The 18506-nt window shown below is 47.2% G+C and overlaps 1 protein-coding gene across 1 annotated transcript; it reads right to left on the bottom strand.

The window, feature by feature from the left end:
- Nucleotides 1-6252: 6252 nt before the first annotated feature.
- Nucleotides 6253-17988, bottom strand: CD40LG (CD40 ligand). Its single transcript, XM_045869452.2, has 5 exons — nucleotides 17833-17988; nucleotides 15837-15968; nucleotides 12020-12074; nucleotides 9945-10007; nucleotides 6253-7264 (listed from the first exon to the last, which is right to left on the bottom strand). Exons 1-5 carry the CDS (start codon nucleotides 17986-17988, stop codon nucleotides 6888-6890), a joined length of 783 nt encoding a protein of 260 aa, XP_045725408.1. The 3' UTR covers nucleotides 6253-6887.
- Nucleotides 17989-18506: the final 518 nt, after the last annotated feature.

The following is an 18506-nucleotide window of genomic DNA, read 5'->3' as shown; positions in this document are numbered from 1 at the left end:
TCCTCAGGGAATCCAGACTCCAACAGCCCTTTTCCTGAACTGTGCAGCCTCTGCCTGGGTCTTCTCCCACATGAAATGTTAAGGGATTGACTCCTGTCGCCTTTGCCAATTCAGGGCCTGGTACAGGGGCCAGCCCATCGTACCTACTCAATAAACATTTGTTGAACGAGCAAATGTTCCAAATAATTTGAATGGGAAACCTGTGAAAACTTGCCTTAGTGTCCATAACAGAAGCCAACTGGGGGGTCTAAGCGGTCCGCGGCCTCCGAGCCTGCAGGGTCTGTGGCCCAAGCCTCCCGGCCACCTTCTCACAACTTGCCCCGCGGGCCACCTGAGCCACGCCGTAGCCCAGGATGCTGTGGAGTCAGCCCCTCCGGGAAAGCAGGCCCAAGGGCGGTTTATCTCTGCCAAATGAGCTCCGGGCCTCTTCCTTGACTGGGCTTCCGCATGAGCTCATGCCGTAGCCCAGGATGCTGTGGAGTCAGCCCCTCCAGGACAGGAAAGCAGACTGGTTCCCACGCAAGGCCCTCTGGGAGCTGCCCTGAACCCTTCTGTGCCACCACTCCCGGAAAGCCTTTCCTGACACCGGCCTTCCTCTGCTTGTCTGAGTCATGTGTCCTCTGCGTGTATCACGTGCAACACTGGTCCCTAACCCCTGCTGCAGTGTGGACCCTGGGCTTTAAATGTTTGCACCTCTGATATGCAGAAGACTGTAAGCTCCTTGAGGGCAGGGACTGGATCACATTCGTCTCATGTTAGCACAGAAGGTATAACGTCAATCAGCGTTGGATGGGTGCGTGGATGGATGAAAAAAAACCCAGTAACAAGAAATGGGAATCAAATCTGAGTTAAAGGGGCACCCGGGTGGCTCAGTCAGTTAAGCGTCTGCCTTCGGCCCAGGTCACGATCCCAGGCTCCTGGGATCGAGACCTGAGTGGGGCTGCTTGCTCAGCTGTGAGCCCGCTTCTCCCTCTCCTCTTGGCTCGTGCTCTCTCTTGCTATCTCTGTCCCTATCTCTGTCTCTCTCAAATAAATTAAAATAAAATCTTAAAAAAAAAATCTGAGTTAAAGGTTGCACATTGAACTTCAAAGAGGTTTACAGCAGAGAAGTACAGAAGATAGGAACAGAGTTTGTGACAAAAATTATTGGACTTTAAGTGGGGTTACGTTGGCAGGGAAGTGGGAAGGTAATTCAGTGTAACTCCAGGAGTGGGCGATGGGAAACCCGCTGTGTGTTTCACTGGTGTTCTTGAGAGTTGCCGAGTTGCCTATCGGGGTTACTCAGAGGAGTGTGGTATGGAAGGGGTACATTTGTGTGCTGATATCCTTTAGATCGGGAAGCAATGATCACAGTCTTTTTTAAAAGAAACCTTCCTTGTATATATGAACCACCTCTTCTTTATCCATTCATCTGTAGATGGACACCTGGGCTCTTCCCATAGTTTGGCTATTGTGGACGTTGCTGCTAGAAACATCGGGGAGCATGTGCCCCTTCGGATCACTATGTTTGTATCCTTTGGATAAACACCTAGTAGTGCAGTTGCTGGGTCGTAGGGTAGTTCTGTTTTTAAGTTTTTGAGAAAGCTCCATACTGTTTTCCAGAGTGGCTGCACCAGTTTGAACTCCCACCAACAGTGAGGAATTTAAGAAACAAAACAAATGAACAGGGGAAGGGAAGGAAAAATAAAATAAGATGAAAATTGAGAGGGAGCCAAACCATAAGAGATGCTGAAGTCCAGGGAACAAACTGAGGGTTGCTGGAGGGGTGGTGGGGTGGGGGATGGGGTAACTGGGGGATGGGCATTAAGGAGGGCACGTGATGTGATGAGCACCGGGTGTTATATGCAACTGATGAATCACTAAATTCTACCCCTGAAACTAAAAAAGAAGAAGAAGAAGAAAGAAAAAAAACCTTCCTAAATATGCTAAATGTGGAACTGCTCAAGCCAACTGACATATCTGGCAACCCCAAGCCTCCAGTGGTTCATTGTTTTTGACAATGAAACCGTAAGAAAGAGTCTTTGCTACACATAAGTCTACTGTAGTTAGGTTTGTGATCTAATCCCCTGCCTTTTTTTTCTTTTACTTTCCTTCAAACTGGGTGTGGTCTTTGGTCTACTACAATGGGCGAGGCTTGTTTTCCTTGGTCTCAGATGTCTCAGACTGGTGTTCTGTTCCAGAGAGCAGGCTCTGCTGGGGACTTTCTGTGAATGATCTCGTTAAACCCTCACAAACCTTGCTTTCCAGACAAGGACCCTGAGGCCCAGAGGAGGAGAAATGACTTGCCATGGTTATAAAGGTGGTAAAAGAGCGGAGCCTGGATTAGGACGGTGTCTTTCTGACTCCAGAAGCAACCACTACACTACAATGACTATGTCTGAGGGTTTTATTTATTTTTTAAAGATTTTATTTATTTATTTGACAGAGAGAGCGGGAGAGAGAGAGAGATAGGCAGAAGGAGCGGGAGAAGCAGGCTTCCTGCTGAGCAGGGAACCCAACACGGGACTCGATCCCTGGACTCTGGGATCATGACCTGAGCCGAAGGCAGATGCTTAACCGACTGAGCCACCCAGGCGCCCCTTTCTGCAGTTTTTAAAAAACGTTTTTATTTATTTATTTACTTACTTACTTATTTAAAAATTAGGCCATGCCCGGCGTGGAGCCTAATGCGGGGCCTGAACTCACGATCCCAAGATCAAGACCCGAGCCGAGATCAAGAGTCGGATGCTTAACTGACTGAGCCATCCAGGCATGCCTGGTTTTGTTTTTTTAACTGGAAATGTGTTTCAGAGAGAGAGAAAAAAATTCTACTTAGCTTCATGTTCCAGGTTTCTGCATCTCTTACTTCAGACTGCTTTAAAGGCCTACGTCAGCGTGGCCTCCAACACAGTGGCATCAGGCCCTGTGGAAATAGTCAAATTCAGCGTGAAATGCGTTCCCTCCTGGATCCCGGGAGTCTATGTGTTGTTTTCCTTTAACTGGGGTGCCCCGTACCCACAGCTTGCTAGGGCACACTGTTTGCATCGTTTAGACATTTGCTTCCTACCAAGTAAGAGTGATAGTGATATTGCGTACTTTGTTCATTTTCTCTTTACCTGGAAATAAAAATCAGTGGTCATTTCAAGCATTCCCTTCCTGCCAACCCTTAGATGGAATGTAAAAGTAACATGTTTATAAAAATGGGATGATATTAGATAATTTATGATCAGAATATTATAGGTACTCAAGTCCCCATCATTTATTAGAACAACTTTGAAAATGTTCAAGTGAAGTTTGGACCAACTTCATGTACTGTTTTGCAAACTATCATGAACCATATAGTAAAAATAGATGATTTATTTTTTAAAGATTTTATTTTTATCTCCACACCCAACGTGGGGCTCGAACTCAGGACCCCGAGCTCAAATGTCACATGCTCCACCGACCGAGCTGGCCAGGCGCCCCAGAAAAAGAGATTATTTATTTTTATCTACAGTACAATTCACAGTCATTCTGTGCTCCTTGAGTACAGTTTTATCATATACATGTTGTGGACATAAAATATTTTTACAGTATTGCAAATTTATGCTTTATCCAACACCCAGAATTATTTCACGAACTACTTAACCAAGTTATAAGCAGGGGCATTTATTCATTCATTTTTTTCTTCATACAATGAATCAAGGGCCAATTCTATGCCAGGCGCTGTGGTGGACACTGGAGTCACCATGAGCAGGTGAACAGGACAAGGTCTTGGTTCTCAAAAAGCTCACAGCATAGTAGGAAAAACCTCAACTTTGGTAAGTGCCGTGAAGCTCAATGCAGGGTGCAGTGGGGAGGGGGACGGGGCTTCCAAGCAAACAGCATGCCTGGGTCCCAAGGCAGGAGAGTACGTGTAGCCTTGCTTAGCGGAACTGAGGGTTGGAACTTAAGACATTGAGAGAGGTATTTGCAGGAGATGATGAAGCAGGGGAGTGGAAAAATCAGACTTTACTTATTTTTTTAAAGATTTTATTTATTTGAGATAGAGCGAGAGCAAGTGAGAGAGAGAGAGAGAGTACAGGGGGAGGGGTAGAAGGAGAGGGAGAAGCAGGCTCCCCACTGAGCAAGAAGCCTGACTCAGGGCTTGATCCTAGGACCCTGGGATCATGACCTGAGCTGAAGGCAGCTGCCCAACCGACTGAGCCACCCAGGCACCCCAAATCAGACTTTCATTTAAGAATTCACTTTGGTGGTGCATGGAGAATGAATGAGAGGGAGCAATGGTAGAGGCAGGGAGGCTAGGAGGCTGTTGTTGTATTCTGGGAGAGAGATGAACGGTAGTGGGACTAGGATAGTGGCAGCAGAGATAGAAAGAAGTAGATTAATTTAAAGACTATTTAAGAAATAGGGGTGATGTATTTATGCTGGTAGGATTGCACATGGGAGTGAGGACAGTGAGAAGTCAAGCCAGGTTCCTGGCTTGGGAAGCAGGGCAGATGAGGCTGCCATTCACTGGCAAAGTGGACCCCGTTGTGTTGGGGGAAAGATTAGGAGTTCCATTTGGATGCACTGGGCTTGAGGGGACTAACTGCAGGAGGCAGGTCAGGACTAAAGGCATGAAGGTGGTGGTTGAACCCATGAGCTGGCGGGGTTGAGGAGACAGCCCACTGTGAGCATGTAGGACAGGAAGATACGAGGGTAAAGGATGGGACTGGAGTTCTTGGAAAGGACAAGGCGACCTCATGAGGAAGTAGTCTGAGAGGTTGAAGGCAGTTGGCTAGGTGAGGCTGACATGCAGGGGACAGTTCTGGATGGGAGCTCTGGGAGGTGTCTTTTAGTAAGCAGTAGGAAGCATGTGAGCAGAAGAAATAGACTAGAACATGTAGTTTTTGTACCTATAGCATTCCTTCTGATAACAGATATCGTTAGCAACTTGGTTGCCAGAGGCAGAGATAATTGGGAGATATGATGTCCAAAGAAGAAGGTAGGGTGAAGTGCAAGGGCGATGTTTAAATCAGAGCGTGTGAGTATACGAAGACTATAAAAGTTTTGTCCAGGCTGGACATGGATTCCCTTCGCAGGAACCCTACTAAACGGGTAATGCCTCTTCCCACCCCCGCCCCCATGTCTCACCCGGGCGAGCTGGGCAAGTACAACTGTTCCCCAAAGTGGGCACTCAGGTACCGTGAGGGAGGGAAAATCATGACCCGTGGATTGTCTCTTCTCTGTGGACTGGGCCAGGCCCTCTTCTCAGCTGGACCTGGGGTCCTGACCTTCCTAAGGGAGCCCCATACCTATGAGAATCTCATGACCAATGTCTCCTTGCTGCCATGCCCCTGCCCCACTTCCTTCAAGGGTCCCGTGCAGAGGACAAGGCTGTAGAAGGATCTTTGCTGTAGAAGGATCTTTGCTCCGGAGGACAAGACAGCACTGAGGACATATCCAGGAGTCCCTGAATCAAGCAATGTCACCTCTGCTCATACCAAAGTTCTCTCGTTGAAGACGGTATGCAGCCAAGCAAGTTCAACTAGCATGATTTCAGCCTGGTGTTAGCAATTCATGCTAGGACATCTTCAAAGTCACTCAGTCCGGGAGGGGCTGTGTGGTCCACAGGACCGAAGAGCAGGGCCGGTGGGCAGAGTGGACCCCCCCCCATTCCCCTTTCCTATTCCTACAGTAATATTTTCCTGCTTGAACCTAGGTGTTTGCTTTAAGCAACGAACTCTACCAATAAAAATGAACAAGCCACTCTGGGTTTCTTGGAGGTGACCAAGAATAGCTCTGTTGGCTTCGGTGGAAGAACAGGGGACCAGTACTTCTCCCCAGTTTGTCCCAGCTCCATTGCCTCTCACCCAAGGTACAACCACCTAGCCAGCTATGAAAAAGATCAGCAACTGCTTCTCATTGAAGGCCCTCCCTCCAGCCTCGCTTAGCCGTGATTAATCAAGAACAAAAAGTCTCTTTTTCATCCCCTGCAGCCTTTCCAGAGCAGGCTGGAAATAAAGACCCAGATTGCTTTTCACCGAACGAGCTTCACGTCAATCCATCAAAGCCTATCGGAGACTGCCAGGCAGGGTGCGGTCGCCAAGATATTTAGTGGTGCAAGAAGCTTGAGAACCGAGTTTATGAACCCCTCACCAAGGTTGGGAAGAACCCTTCCGAACAATTCCTCCTCCACCCTTCCCGCCCAGCCTGGCCGAGGGCTTTAGGTGCTAGATGACAACAATAACATTAAGGGCACTTTATTATTCAAAAAATAAATAACAAGATCATCACCAGTTCACTCTGGAAACAAGGGAGACTGCAGGTAGATACGAGAGATTTCCTTTAAATACAGTCATTTCGGGAGGAGGAGTGGGCAGCCTCAGAGCTTCCGCCTCTGCTCTCCCCTCCCGCCTACAGTGCTGGAGACGCGACAGGGTTGAAATAAGATAACCGATTAGCAACAGCCTGGCCGTGTGTGTCTGGGGGGCGGGGCGGCGGAGGAGGGAGAGGGTGAGAGTCAGGGTGGCTGGTGGGGGCAGGGTTTTTCAGTTCTCCGCTGCATCAGACTTTCTAGAGCCTGCCCCCTCCATCAGGGCCGCGGGGACCCAGGGCTGAGGCTCCCCGTCGCCCTTCCGCGTCTTCGCTGGGAAATCAAATACATTATCCACGGAAAGACACTGCATGCAAAGAAACGAAATGAAACTTGACTAATGATCTGCCGTTTACTCACAATTCCATCTGCGCATAATGGTCTCGTCTTTTCATGGGACTCTCTGGATGCCCGCAGCCCTACATGCCTGGGGGTGTACAATAAATAGTTCTCCACGAGGAGGGTCCTAGGGTTATAAATAGGCAGTTCAACAGGGGGTGGCCTTAACTGCTTTGCTGTATTACGAAGACCACCAGCATGAGCTCAGCCGCAGCCTGCGAGGGGCCACTGTTCAGAGTTTGAGTAAGCCGAAAGACGTGAAGCCCGTCCCGTGGCTCACTTGGCTTGGATCAGTCACGTTGACGAACACCGAAGCACCTGGATGCAATTCAAATACTCCTCCCAAGTGGATGGATTGTTGCCCGCAAGGTTTGGAGGAGCTGCGGGTGTTTGCAGCCCTGAGTAAGACTCGCTTGGATCCGCTCGGGGAATTCAGGCAGAGGCTAGCTATAAACGGAGCTTGACTCGAAGTTTCCCGATTGGAACAGAAGGTGACTTGGGCATAGATGTAATAGAGTCCTTGTCTTTTCACGGCCAGCTCTTTCCCATTTTCGAGGGTTACCAGGTTGCTGCTTATGGTGTAGTATCCTTTCGGGGCCCACTGGAGAACTGTAACGGAGAGGGGGAGTTCGTGGTGAGGTGAGGCATGCATGGCTCCCATTCCTCCAGAACAGAGAGTCTAAGGTTCGATACCAGCTTCATACACACGTGATCGTTGGGGGCTGACCGATCGGCAGGGGCTTCACAGTCGGATGGAGCTGGGCTCCAATCCAGACTTCAGTCAAGCTCGCGCCAAGACCCTCAATCGCCCTGAGCTTTTAGTTTCTCATCTGTAACACGGGGCTAGTATTACAGAGTCTCTCAGAGACTTGTTTTGAAGATTAAATACAGCAACCGGGCACAGTGAGTTTCCTTCTTCCTTTAGAGCGTTTAGAGCCAATTTGCCCTTGAACTTCAAGTGTGAGTGATTTCAAAATTCCATGGCCTGAACTATGCACACTTATAAGACATTTGGACAAAATCCTTGCTGATATGAACACCACTATCTCGCCTTCCTTGGATCTTACAAAGTCAAAGAGTTGCCGGTCTATGTAGCTCAGCCTCAGCTGACAAAAAGAAAGACCCCATTTCTTCCTACCTGCGCATGCTGTCGCAAACCCGACCTGCCTCCCACAGCAAGGACTAAAATTAGGCAAGGAAGTATGAAAATGAACCTGTCATTTCACTGTGTGTTTTGATCTTCCATTGTAGTGGGCGCCACCAACTTGAAAGTACCTGTGTTCTTGTGGCTAAACCTGAGTACCCACCAACGGTGTGCCATTTTCTCGGTGGAGATGTTGAGTGGGTTCAAAGTAGTGTGTGCACCCGATTTCAAATCTCAGCTCCCACAGCCAGCTAGACTGCCGGGCGTGGGGGTTGGGGAGAAGTGAAAGTATCGATCATTTGCTTCCTTGAGCCCTTTTTAAAAATTCCTGTTTGGCGATCTATCAGGGTGTGAGATTCAAGCTGTTAAGATTCATCCTTTAGTAACAGGAAAGGCATCCTGAAATGTCTGACATGTCTTGGCCCTCCGGACCACTCCAGAAATGACACTTCCTTATGATGTTTTCACTTTCAGGCCATTTGAGAAGCCAAGGGCAGGTTCTCTTTCAGTCCACTAGGATTATCTCTGTAAATCCTTACCTAATCTTTGTCCTTGCTGTGGGGTGCAGGTCAAGCTTGTGGCAGCATGACCAGGCAGGAGTGGGGGGGTTAGGACTGGGGGGTGGTGAGGGATGTTGTTGTCTTCACACCTGATCCCCTGCGGACCTCCTGTGAGGCGGACCGAAATATGCCGGGACCATATCAATCTTGGACTCTTTGGCAGAATCTGAGGCCATGAAATCTATCCAAGGGCAAGGATTTCTGCGCCGGTGGGCAAAGACCAGCGGGAAGCTACTCTTCTAAGTGGTGTCTCTGTTGAGGTCATGCAATCCGGGTGTGCAAGTGTCATGTGGACCACCACCCCGGACAAGCCACCGCAGCTGGGATGTTCTCCCATAAGTGTATTTTCTGAGAATGGCTACCTGGCAGGATTATTAAATATGGTAGGAATAACTGGTATTAATGAAGGGCTTTCTGCGACTCTTCTGACATCTAAACTATAGTGAAGGAAGCTGAGTAACGGCACCTTACATTTGTCTACCACATGACAGTAGGACCTTCTTCCACATCAGCTGATTTGAGGCTGAGGGTGACCCTGTGAAGTAAGTGAGGTGGGACACGGCAGGAAAGGGACTTGCCCAAGGTCACCTAGCAAGTGGTAGTCACGGTTCTAGAATCTCAGTTCAAAAACTTCCTATCCAGTGCTCTTCCTTCCGTATCATGATCCGTGATAACCATGTATGTGTTACGCTCACTGAGAAGCCCAAGCCGCCTCAGAGATGAAGTGGTATCTCCTCTTCTCTCTCTTTGTCTCTGTCTCTGTCTATCTCTCTCATTGTATGTGTGTTTCACTCACACACACAGACACACACACACGCACTGTTTAGAACTCCTTTCTGGAACACTGTGCTAAATTTTTCCAAGACTGCTCTGAAGCCCTCAGACTGCATTTATCTAGCGAGGGGGTTTCGTGCTCGCGGGCATGTTTCCATCCATTTATCAGATGCGACACATTCTCCAGCACCAGCTCTCTCAAGGTACGGGTTTGGGAAAAAAGATCTAAGAGCTAGAATGATGGCAGAACGTATATGGAAATAAACTTATTCAGAGTTGAAAAGATTACAGTATGTCGTCTGCTGTTACTTCATTGGAAAATCTAACGTCCTGGCACCTATTGATCTTTGCAGAATGATTTTACCTTTAATTTCCCTGAGGTTGGCCCCCGTGAGGCTGGGGTTAATCATACAGGGATTGACAGATGGCAGGAAGTACCCCCTGAGGCCCATTTACCCACAGCGAAGAGGGGTTAGCATGAGGGATGCTCCCAGCCAGGAGGTCACTACCTGCCATCTCTTCTATGTTCTCAGAATAATGGTCCCTCTACCCAGCAATTCATCATTTAGAATCGGCCATTGAGCAAGAACATAATGAGAACATCGGGATTGCTTCCCACCTCCTTTTGTCCCTTCAAGTCCCATCTGTGCATCTGAGCACACTTTGAAGACAAAGGAGAGCATATGAGAGGTGTATGGGTGGGTTGGTAAATTGGGCCCCAGAGGAAGAGAGGAGCCTGGTCATTAGGCTGTCCTGCTTGCGAATCCCAGCCTTCCCACCCAGGTGACCAGCTCGGAGGCTTTGGACTTACCGGACACTGCATTGCTACTGGCCTCACTTATGACGTGGGCTGCAATTTGAGGGTCCTGATCACCTGAAATGAAACCAAAAGCCAACTGTCAGGCCAAAGCAATACCATACAGCCCACAGAACTATCTGGTCTAGTCCTATAGCTATGTCATAGAGACAGGGCGGAAGTAGGTTACACAAAAGGAAGAGTACAACGGTCCGAAATCCCTGTCACAGGGGAAAGCTGGCTTCTAGAATCTGAACAACTCAATTGGCTATTTGCATTGATCCCATTCTTCTAATGGTCGTTCAGTACCTGACTCCACTTCACCTAGATTGACGCAGGCTAAAACTCCTGGTCTTGGTGAAACGTATTTTGAATCTTGCTGTTAGAAACAGCTCCTGGGGGCGCCTGGGTGGCTCAGTTGGTTGAGTGACTGCCTTCGGCTGAGGTCATGATCCTGGAGTCCCTGGATCGAGTCCCGCATCGGGCTCCCTGCTCGGCAGGGAGTCTGCTTCTCCCTCTGACCCTCTCCCCTCTCATGTGCTCTCTCTCTCTCTCTCAAATAAATAAATAAAATCTTAAAAAAAAAAAAAAAAAGAAAGAAACAGCCCCTGGCCATTGGGAACCTCACTGGGCCCCAAGGGGGTGTCTGCACACTTAGCCGGTATGACGCCAACAGTGTCCGACGCAGTCAAGCAACCGGCCAAACTATTGTACCTCATGTAAAAACCTGGCTCTTTAATTCGATGTGCCGATATCCCATGTGCGGAGACTGTGTGGAAGTTCGTAGGTGCCCTATAAATATTGAATCAAATTGCATGACCTCGCTAACCGGTCGTGTTGTTGATCCTTTTCCTGAAGACTGCAACACCCACGGGCCCCATTTCCTCAAATTTCACTGTAAGTCACAGACAACATGGTACCACTCAACGCATCTTACAGTCATTCTGAAGACAAAAACTTCATGGAGATCAGATGGCCCATTGCATCCAGAGCAACAGTTAAAGCAAGCTCTGAGGACTCTCTTTGCCTCAGAAAATAGTATCTGTATCTCTGTATGGATACATTTCTTTTATGTATTAATAAGCCATAGCATCGTTTTCACTGACGTTGTGAATGACACTCGTCTGCCAACACTCCATCTCTCCCATGCTCAGCTGCTCGCTCACTCCAGGCATTATTATTGTGTTTGGGGTGCTAAATTCCAGGAGGCACAGGGAAAGGAGAAGCCCCGGAAAGGGTCATGGGAGGAACAGTAGAAGACACTGGGGAGGTTTAGCCTGGAGAAGAAAAGGCTGGGGGGCCATGGTTGCTGTTTTCAACATCTGGACAGCTGCTGCCTAGAAGAATTCTACTTTGCTTAGTATGGCCCCAAAGAGCAGAACGGGGTCCAGTGAGTGGAGATTATAGGAACAAATTTCAACTCCAGAGGAGGAAAGACTTCTCTCTGAGTAGTACAGTAATCTTATTATAATTACTAGAGCCATTCAAAGTTGGACCAGGATGATGAATGAGCTAGAAGGTGCCTAGGCGTGTTGGATCAGAGGCCAGATGGTTGTGAAAGAGATCCGTGCTCTGTGGGTGACGCTGCGTTTGAGAACCCTTCCTTCCAGTCAAGATCCCTTCCAACCCTGAGATGTTGGAGGTGTTCTGACATGGAGAACAGGGCAAAGAATGGAATGTTGTCACACAGAATCATTCCTTGATCGCAGACACTCCACTGGCCAAGGTTCCCCACCCAAAGCTATTATCACCGGGCGATGAATGCCAGCGATGACTTTCTTGTCATCTTATCCTCTGTGGGTGGCACCAGGCTGTGTGGTTGCTTTGATGAAGATATTGAAAACAGTGGCATTTCTTCATCCTTGGTATGGTCAGCATCAAAGGAACACAGCCTTGCCCATACATGTGCACAGACAAAGCCTTTCCAAATCACAGGTGTCAGAGAAGGTGTCCATTTGGCCATTGTAGTCCTGTTTTATTTCCAGGGCTAAGAGTTCCCTAATTCTAACAACTGGGTTGTTCAGTGTGATCAGCCTAAAACTTCCTTTTAGGTTTTAAGTATTCACAAAAACTGATAAATAGCAACCTACCTTTTTGCATCGCAACGCTTTCTTCTTTCTTCACTTCTTTGTTTAGCATTATCTCCTAAAATAAGAATCAGTGCAAAAGGTCATTTTGACAGGAAATCTGGTGTGGGGTTTTAGAGGTATCATTCATTTGGCATCTGTCATGACTCTATTGCCTCTTCCTGGTGAGGATTATCACATGGACTTAGATCCTGTCATTAATTCCATCATAGCGATTGGGAGCCCGTGGCTCTGACAGATGAGCTGACAGCCCAGAAAGCCCAGGGGTGAGCCTGGAGGCAGGATCGGGGCCCTATTATCTCCACTGCAGTGCTCTCTCCAGACCAGAGGCTGTGACGCTGACCCTTCCTATGACCCCAGTCTCCCTGCCTTTGACGGGTATTGACAAATAATGCTGAATGGGGAGACGTTTCTACCTTGGGAACTGGTATATAGAATATTATTAAACATAAAGCAAGGCGTGTATCTATTAGAATAAAATTGATCTGAAATCTCTTAGGAAAAGGTAATAGTACGTTTGACCTTGGGAAGAAACTCCAGACTACGAAGAGACCCTCAGGCATTTTTTATTGTCTTGTCCCTGTCAAGGGGATGAGGAGATTCTCTTGCAGTTGGTCGCATTGTGGAGCCTGTATATATTTAGAATAATCAGCATATAGGAAACCCAGGTAATCTCCCAATGATGCTGGTGTTCAAAGGCAAATGCAACACTTCTTAAGTGGTTTCTTTTCACTTAGCAACTGGGGAAGTTCACAGGCATGGCCCTCAACACAAGCAGGAAGGGAATCAGGGCTACGGCTGCCATTTTAAAGATACTGAATACAAGGCCTCGAGGGCTTAGCAGGCTGGCGCGAGGTCACCCAAGAGTCTGAGGCTGAAGCCAAGAGCAGAAACTCTGAGATCACGTTCAGAGGCCAGCTTAGCTCACGCCGTCACTCTGGGCTCTAAATACAGCAGTATTTTCCCCTCTGATAACCAAAGTCTTGCGCGCCTTCCCATTACTGGACTCCATTTCCTACAGGGCCCTTCCTTTCCTTCCTTCCCCAAAAGCAATTAGGGTCGGGACTGTCGAGCGTCCCCGGTAGGCTCAGCTCGGTTGCCAGATGTGAGGGTGAAAGTCACGGAGCCCTACTGGGGAGCCTGCGCCTCAAAAAGCTCGCAGGGGCCACAGGCCTTCAAGTTTCCACTTGAGCTGAGAAAGTGCGGCGACAGGAAAATGTTTGTGAGACAGCCAGTAAACAAATGAGTATTTAGTGTCTTCTCAAAAATGGAGTGTGATGATCGAGGTTGAGATACTTTTAGGCTACGTGGTTGCACTGGTGTCGGGGTTTGGCCAAGATGAAAACGTGAAGTCAGCAAAGTTTGTCTTTTATGTGCCCAGCCTTGCCTTTCTGTGAACTTTCCCTCAGCCACACTCCCCAGAGCCCTTTTTTTCTCCCCTTCCTTCACTCCCCACCTCGACTGAAGGACTTTTCAAAGTTGACTTTCAGAAAACCCTCAGATTAGTGATTTCTCTCTTACTGGGAAGTCTATGCGGCAGGTATGGACAGGTTGACCTTTACCTTGAAAAGGAAATGCTTTGACCCCCATCAAAGACATCTCAGGCCCCGGGTGAGGGGGGCAGACGACCCTGGAACTGACCAGTCTAGCGGGGTGGCGTGATTTTACCGTGACATTACACTCTTCAAGACGCTGCCTGCGCTTACCGGAGCATAAGCCCCAAATTCCATCTTCCCCTCAAAGTGACAGCTTGGTACTACCTGCCTCAGGAGCTAATGAGTTACTCGTCACTAGAGCTGTCCCAACAGAGCGTGGTGACCACTCGGTGGGGGCTGTGGGGAGAAGACTGAAGTCCTGGGTTGATCATTGGATCCGGTGACTTCTAAGACCCCTTCAAGCCCTATGATTTGGAACACCCACATTCAAGCCTTTGGTTGTCCTGGCCCAGGCAGACCGTGAAGCCCAGAAAGAAAGCCCTGCTAACACTCACTGAGAAGATGAAAATCCAATTTGGGGTTACTCTGCAGGTGGCCGGCTGGATTAAAAAAAAAAAAAAAAAAGTCGTCCAAAATATTGTTTAGAATGGGAAATTTAGGAGAATGGACATTGGAAAGAGGGTCAGTCTTCGGGGCAGGACTGAGAAGCCGGAGGACTCTGTGACACATGGCACTGACTAGGATCCCGCCCCTGTGGCAGTAGAAGCGAGGGGCTTCCTCTGCCTTACGTCAGGAGCCCTGGTTGACAGGCCTGAGAAGGTCTGCCTTTCTAGAATATGGAAATTTGGGTAGCTGATTTGGGAAGTTTTACGTATCTGACCTGAAATAAAGCCATTAGAAATTGGCCGTTGAACAGTAAGACTCTCAGTAAGAAAGAGAGAGGAGGGGGAAAACCAGCAGCACTCTCGCTGCAAGGCTGATCATATAATCACACAACGTCAGGGCAGATAACCTCAGCCCTCTCATTTATAGATGAGAAAACAGGCCCGGGGACATGAGGCCGTTTGCCCGAGGTCGCATGGCCAAGGACATTAAATATCCAATAAATATTTAGATTAATAACTGTAGTTCTGGAAGTGGCTTTCTTCACATTTAAATTTGCAACACCTCCCAATACCCTAGAGTACTGGCCAGAAACCTCGGACAACCAGAGAAGCTCAACTCATTTCCAAGCTTGGCCAATGAAGAGGAGTCTTCATCTGGAACCTAGATGAGTGTAAAGAATGCAAAAGCCAGCAGCAGATTTGGGCTGCACTCTGATTCTTGTAGGTGACCCAGGACGAGGCTGTTAGCGTCTTTACCGTAGGAGGACGGGAATAAGCTCAGAAATAAGATCTTAAGCCCTTTACTCCCGGGTTAAATGATAACATTATTTATATGCGAGAACTAACTGCTGTTGGTTTATCCAGATTACCCGCCCCACCCCACCCCGCCTCCTATTCATGACCCCAAAGTGAGCTGAGGGCCAAGGGTATTCTACTCAGTGTTCTGAGAGGGGAAACAAGCAGAAAGACTGATGTTCTGCTTCAGGAGAAAGAGCTTCTAGACTCCTTGTCCGTGACGATGGAATTCATGTTGTAAGTGCATCCTCAGTAAACACTCTAAGACTTCTTGTTTGCAGTACCTATTCCAGGCCCCAGAGACTGCAGTGACTCCTCGCTGGGGCCTCTGTCCACCTCAGGGCTTGGCCGGCCCTACAGTGGACTGGCTTCATGAGCAAGTGGTGTTCTGTGGGGTCTGATTTGAGTGGCACTGAGAAAGTCCATCCCCCTTTCCCCACAATAAAAGGGAAAGATCTCGCTTTCATGGCACCTGAAACTCTGTCACGAGAGAAGCGTTCGTTTGTGTGTGAGAGCCCCAGCCTTCAGAGGTCCCTACTACCCTCAGTGAGGGCAGGCCCGTACCCTGTGGCCGGCCAGTGATTCTCGCTCCCCTGGGAAATGGGGACCGGACCATGGGTCCGCAGTGACAAGGCAGCAAGGTTTGGATGGAAAGATAGGGAAATGCCAAGGGCCAAACTCGGTGTGTTTCATAATGTTCAGAGGGGCAGCTGCGTGTAGTATCCCCAAGAGAGGCTCTCTTATTCCTCTCAAGAACATTCCTACGAATGTGCACACTTCCAATTTCCCTTTCCCTTTCACATGGGATTTTGGTTTCATTTTTCCTTTTTTTTTTTTTTTATTGGATACATATACCCATGTATATACGTACGCACATATGTACCTATGTCTACAGAACTTCTACATCGTCAGCGTTCATTTCCTGACCTAGCAAAAGCAGTAAAACATTTCAACGACCCTTTCACCAACAACTGAGCTCCTTACCTTGAGAAAGGCTTCAAACCGGCTTTTAATTTCCTCACAGTTCAGTAAGGACAAGGACCCCTCTCCTTTGTTGCATTTCTGTAACGTTTTCATGAACACAAAATCTTCGTAAAGATTCCTTTCATCTTCTATCTATTTGTGAAATAACATGGACATGAGAAACATAATTCTGGAGAAGGCGGCTACTGATGTCTGTCCCTGCAATCACTTCCATGGCATCAGTAACAGGAGGAGGATTTTGCAGATATAAATGGGGGATAAAAGTTATTATACCGGATTATCGTTATTTGGTATCAGCCATTAAAAAATTGACAAAAGCCAGCAATTAAAATGTCCTATTACCCGAAACTCTAGGTAGAAATCACAGCTATTCTAAAAAAATTTCATTACAAAGTGTACATTTTGCCCATGTGTTATAGCAGCAATATTCGAGAATGATCATACTCGTCATTGCTCTGTAGTGATCGGTCATTGTGAACCCAGCGTCTAAAATCATTTTCCACTGAGCTCATTTGCCCACTTCATTTTAGTTGGTGCTGCAGTGTGTTATAAAAAGAAGTTAATTTGCAATGTGTGTCAATTAACTAGAGTTCTAATTACATCTCTCTCTTTTTAACTTTAGTATTTGTGGAAAACATTTGCATTTTTAAGGAAACCATCTTTCATTCCCAAAGTTAACGAGAGAGGTTTTATTTTCCAATGTCTTAGAATAATTAAATGTATGGAATTCACTTGTATAATCAACTGATTCTGGACCATTTTCTTGTTTTAAAATGAAATTTTTAAATTCAAAACAAGATCCACCTAGCCAGTGGCTTCCACTGTCATTAAGAACACACCTCAATGCTTTGGTAGATGTGGTCACCGCGTCCCCCCATAGAGGCTAGGCTTAGGTCCAGGCATTTAATTGACAGAGCCCACCAGGCCAAACACAAACAAACAACCAGACCCAGAACCCTGCTCTTTACTCAACTAAAATCAGAGTAACCCAGTGAATTGCCCCAACCATCACTGCCCCTCCTTATCCTGATGAAAAACTTCATGGCGTTAATTCTAGGATGGGATCCCAATAGAGGGCATTCAAACATCCCTGAGAAAATGCAGTCTCCAGATGTTGTACAGCCACAATCCCCACGTCCAGACTTATAGGAACAGTCAGATAATTCATCAAATTTCTCCTTTTCATATATGATTGATGTTCTGTCAGTTACAGCCAATAATGCCCCTCAGTGGAAATGGGTAAACACACTGAAACAGGATAAATCCCGACAGGTATTTTGTCCTAAGGATGCAAAACTACCTCCTAAATTACTCTACGTTTTGTTCCTGTAAGTCCAGCCACTTGAGAATGTAAAACATCTCAGAGGGAAACTGAGCAGCTTGCAACTACAATCAGTGTTTGAAGAGTTATAGAGAGAATGCCGCTTTTACTCTAAGACTGCAAATTCTGGACTTATCCGTGTCTGTGCTCATCTGAAACACTAGGAAGTTTCAGATCAAATTCATACTCTTCTTCTTAGCAGTTAAAAAAAAAAAGGCGTCTCCATCAGAAAAATGAGTTTACCTCTTAAACAGAACTTTAGCAAAGAATTATAGCTAATGCCCACCTAGTGCTCACTTTGCGCAGGGTTCCGCTCTAATCTTGCTATGAGGCTAAATTCATTTAATCTACGAGGTGGGTACTATTATCTTCCCCGTTTCTCAGATGTGGAAGCTGAGGCACAGAAATATAAAATAACTTGCCCAGGATCGCAGAGCTAATAGGGGGCAGAGTCAGGATTGGAACCGAGGCAGTCTGACTCCAGAGCCCGAGCTCTCGACCCCAGACCAGAGCAGGAGACCTTACTAACTAGATGACAAGCATTATGCCACGAGACCATTTTGGCTATGTGAACTCCCACCACTGTCCATCATCTGGGTAGACCTAAAACCAATCAACCCGCAAATCAGTGAGGACCCCCAACTTGAGTTAACAAGGGCTCCTGGTTCAGCTTACCTTGTCCAATCTTCTGTGAAGATACACAGCAAAGAGTGCTGACCCAATCATCTGGGTGATGAGAAAAACAGTAAGTAAATACATAAAAATTTTCATACTGGCGGGTGGTCCGGTGGCCACAGATCGGGGAGCGGTTTGGCTATATGTTTCGATCATGCTGTGTTAGAGTTGAAATGCTATCTTCAGACCGAGAAGGTGGCAGAGGCAGCATGAGAACACTGTCAAAGTGGCCACCTTACTCAGGATTAGTTAAGAGCACACAATCGTTGCAGCCCACACTTCCTGGAAAATGTGCTTCGTAGTCTTCTCTCCCAGCAAAAAAAAAAAAGTTACGTAAAGGTTTTGTGTTTTTTTTTTTTAATTATACCCATATCATTCACTTCCAGGCTTTCCCTTTTGTTAGTAAAGAAGAAACAAGTCTCTTCTTCCATACATTCATTCTTGCCTTGAAATGTCATAGACTTCTTAACAGAGAATGGCGATATTTTCCTATTGCTAGTTTTCTGGGTTCACCAGTTTCAAGGAAAGTGACAAATGTGTCCACCAGCAATTTCAGTCTTAATAATACAAACCGGGAACCTGGCATATGGGGAAAGAAACGAATGTCAACAAAAGTTTGGATTGATTTTTATGACTGGTATACCCCCAGCCAGTTGCTTCTTAAGACTTCTTTA

The sequence above is a fragment of the Mirounga angustirostris genome, unplaced genomic scaffold (genome assembly GCF_029215605.1).
Source record: "Mirounga angustirostris isolate CCGP_5_RB_7025 unplaced genomic scaffold, mMirAng1.0.hap1 SCAF_11, whole genome shotgun sequence".
Classification (NCBI taxonomy): Eukaryota; Metazoa; Chordata; class Mammalia; order Carnivora; family Phocidae; genus Mirounga; species Mirounga angustirostris.
This window is presented reverse-complemented; position numbering and strand designations above follow the sequence as displayed.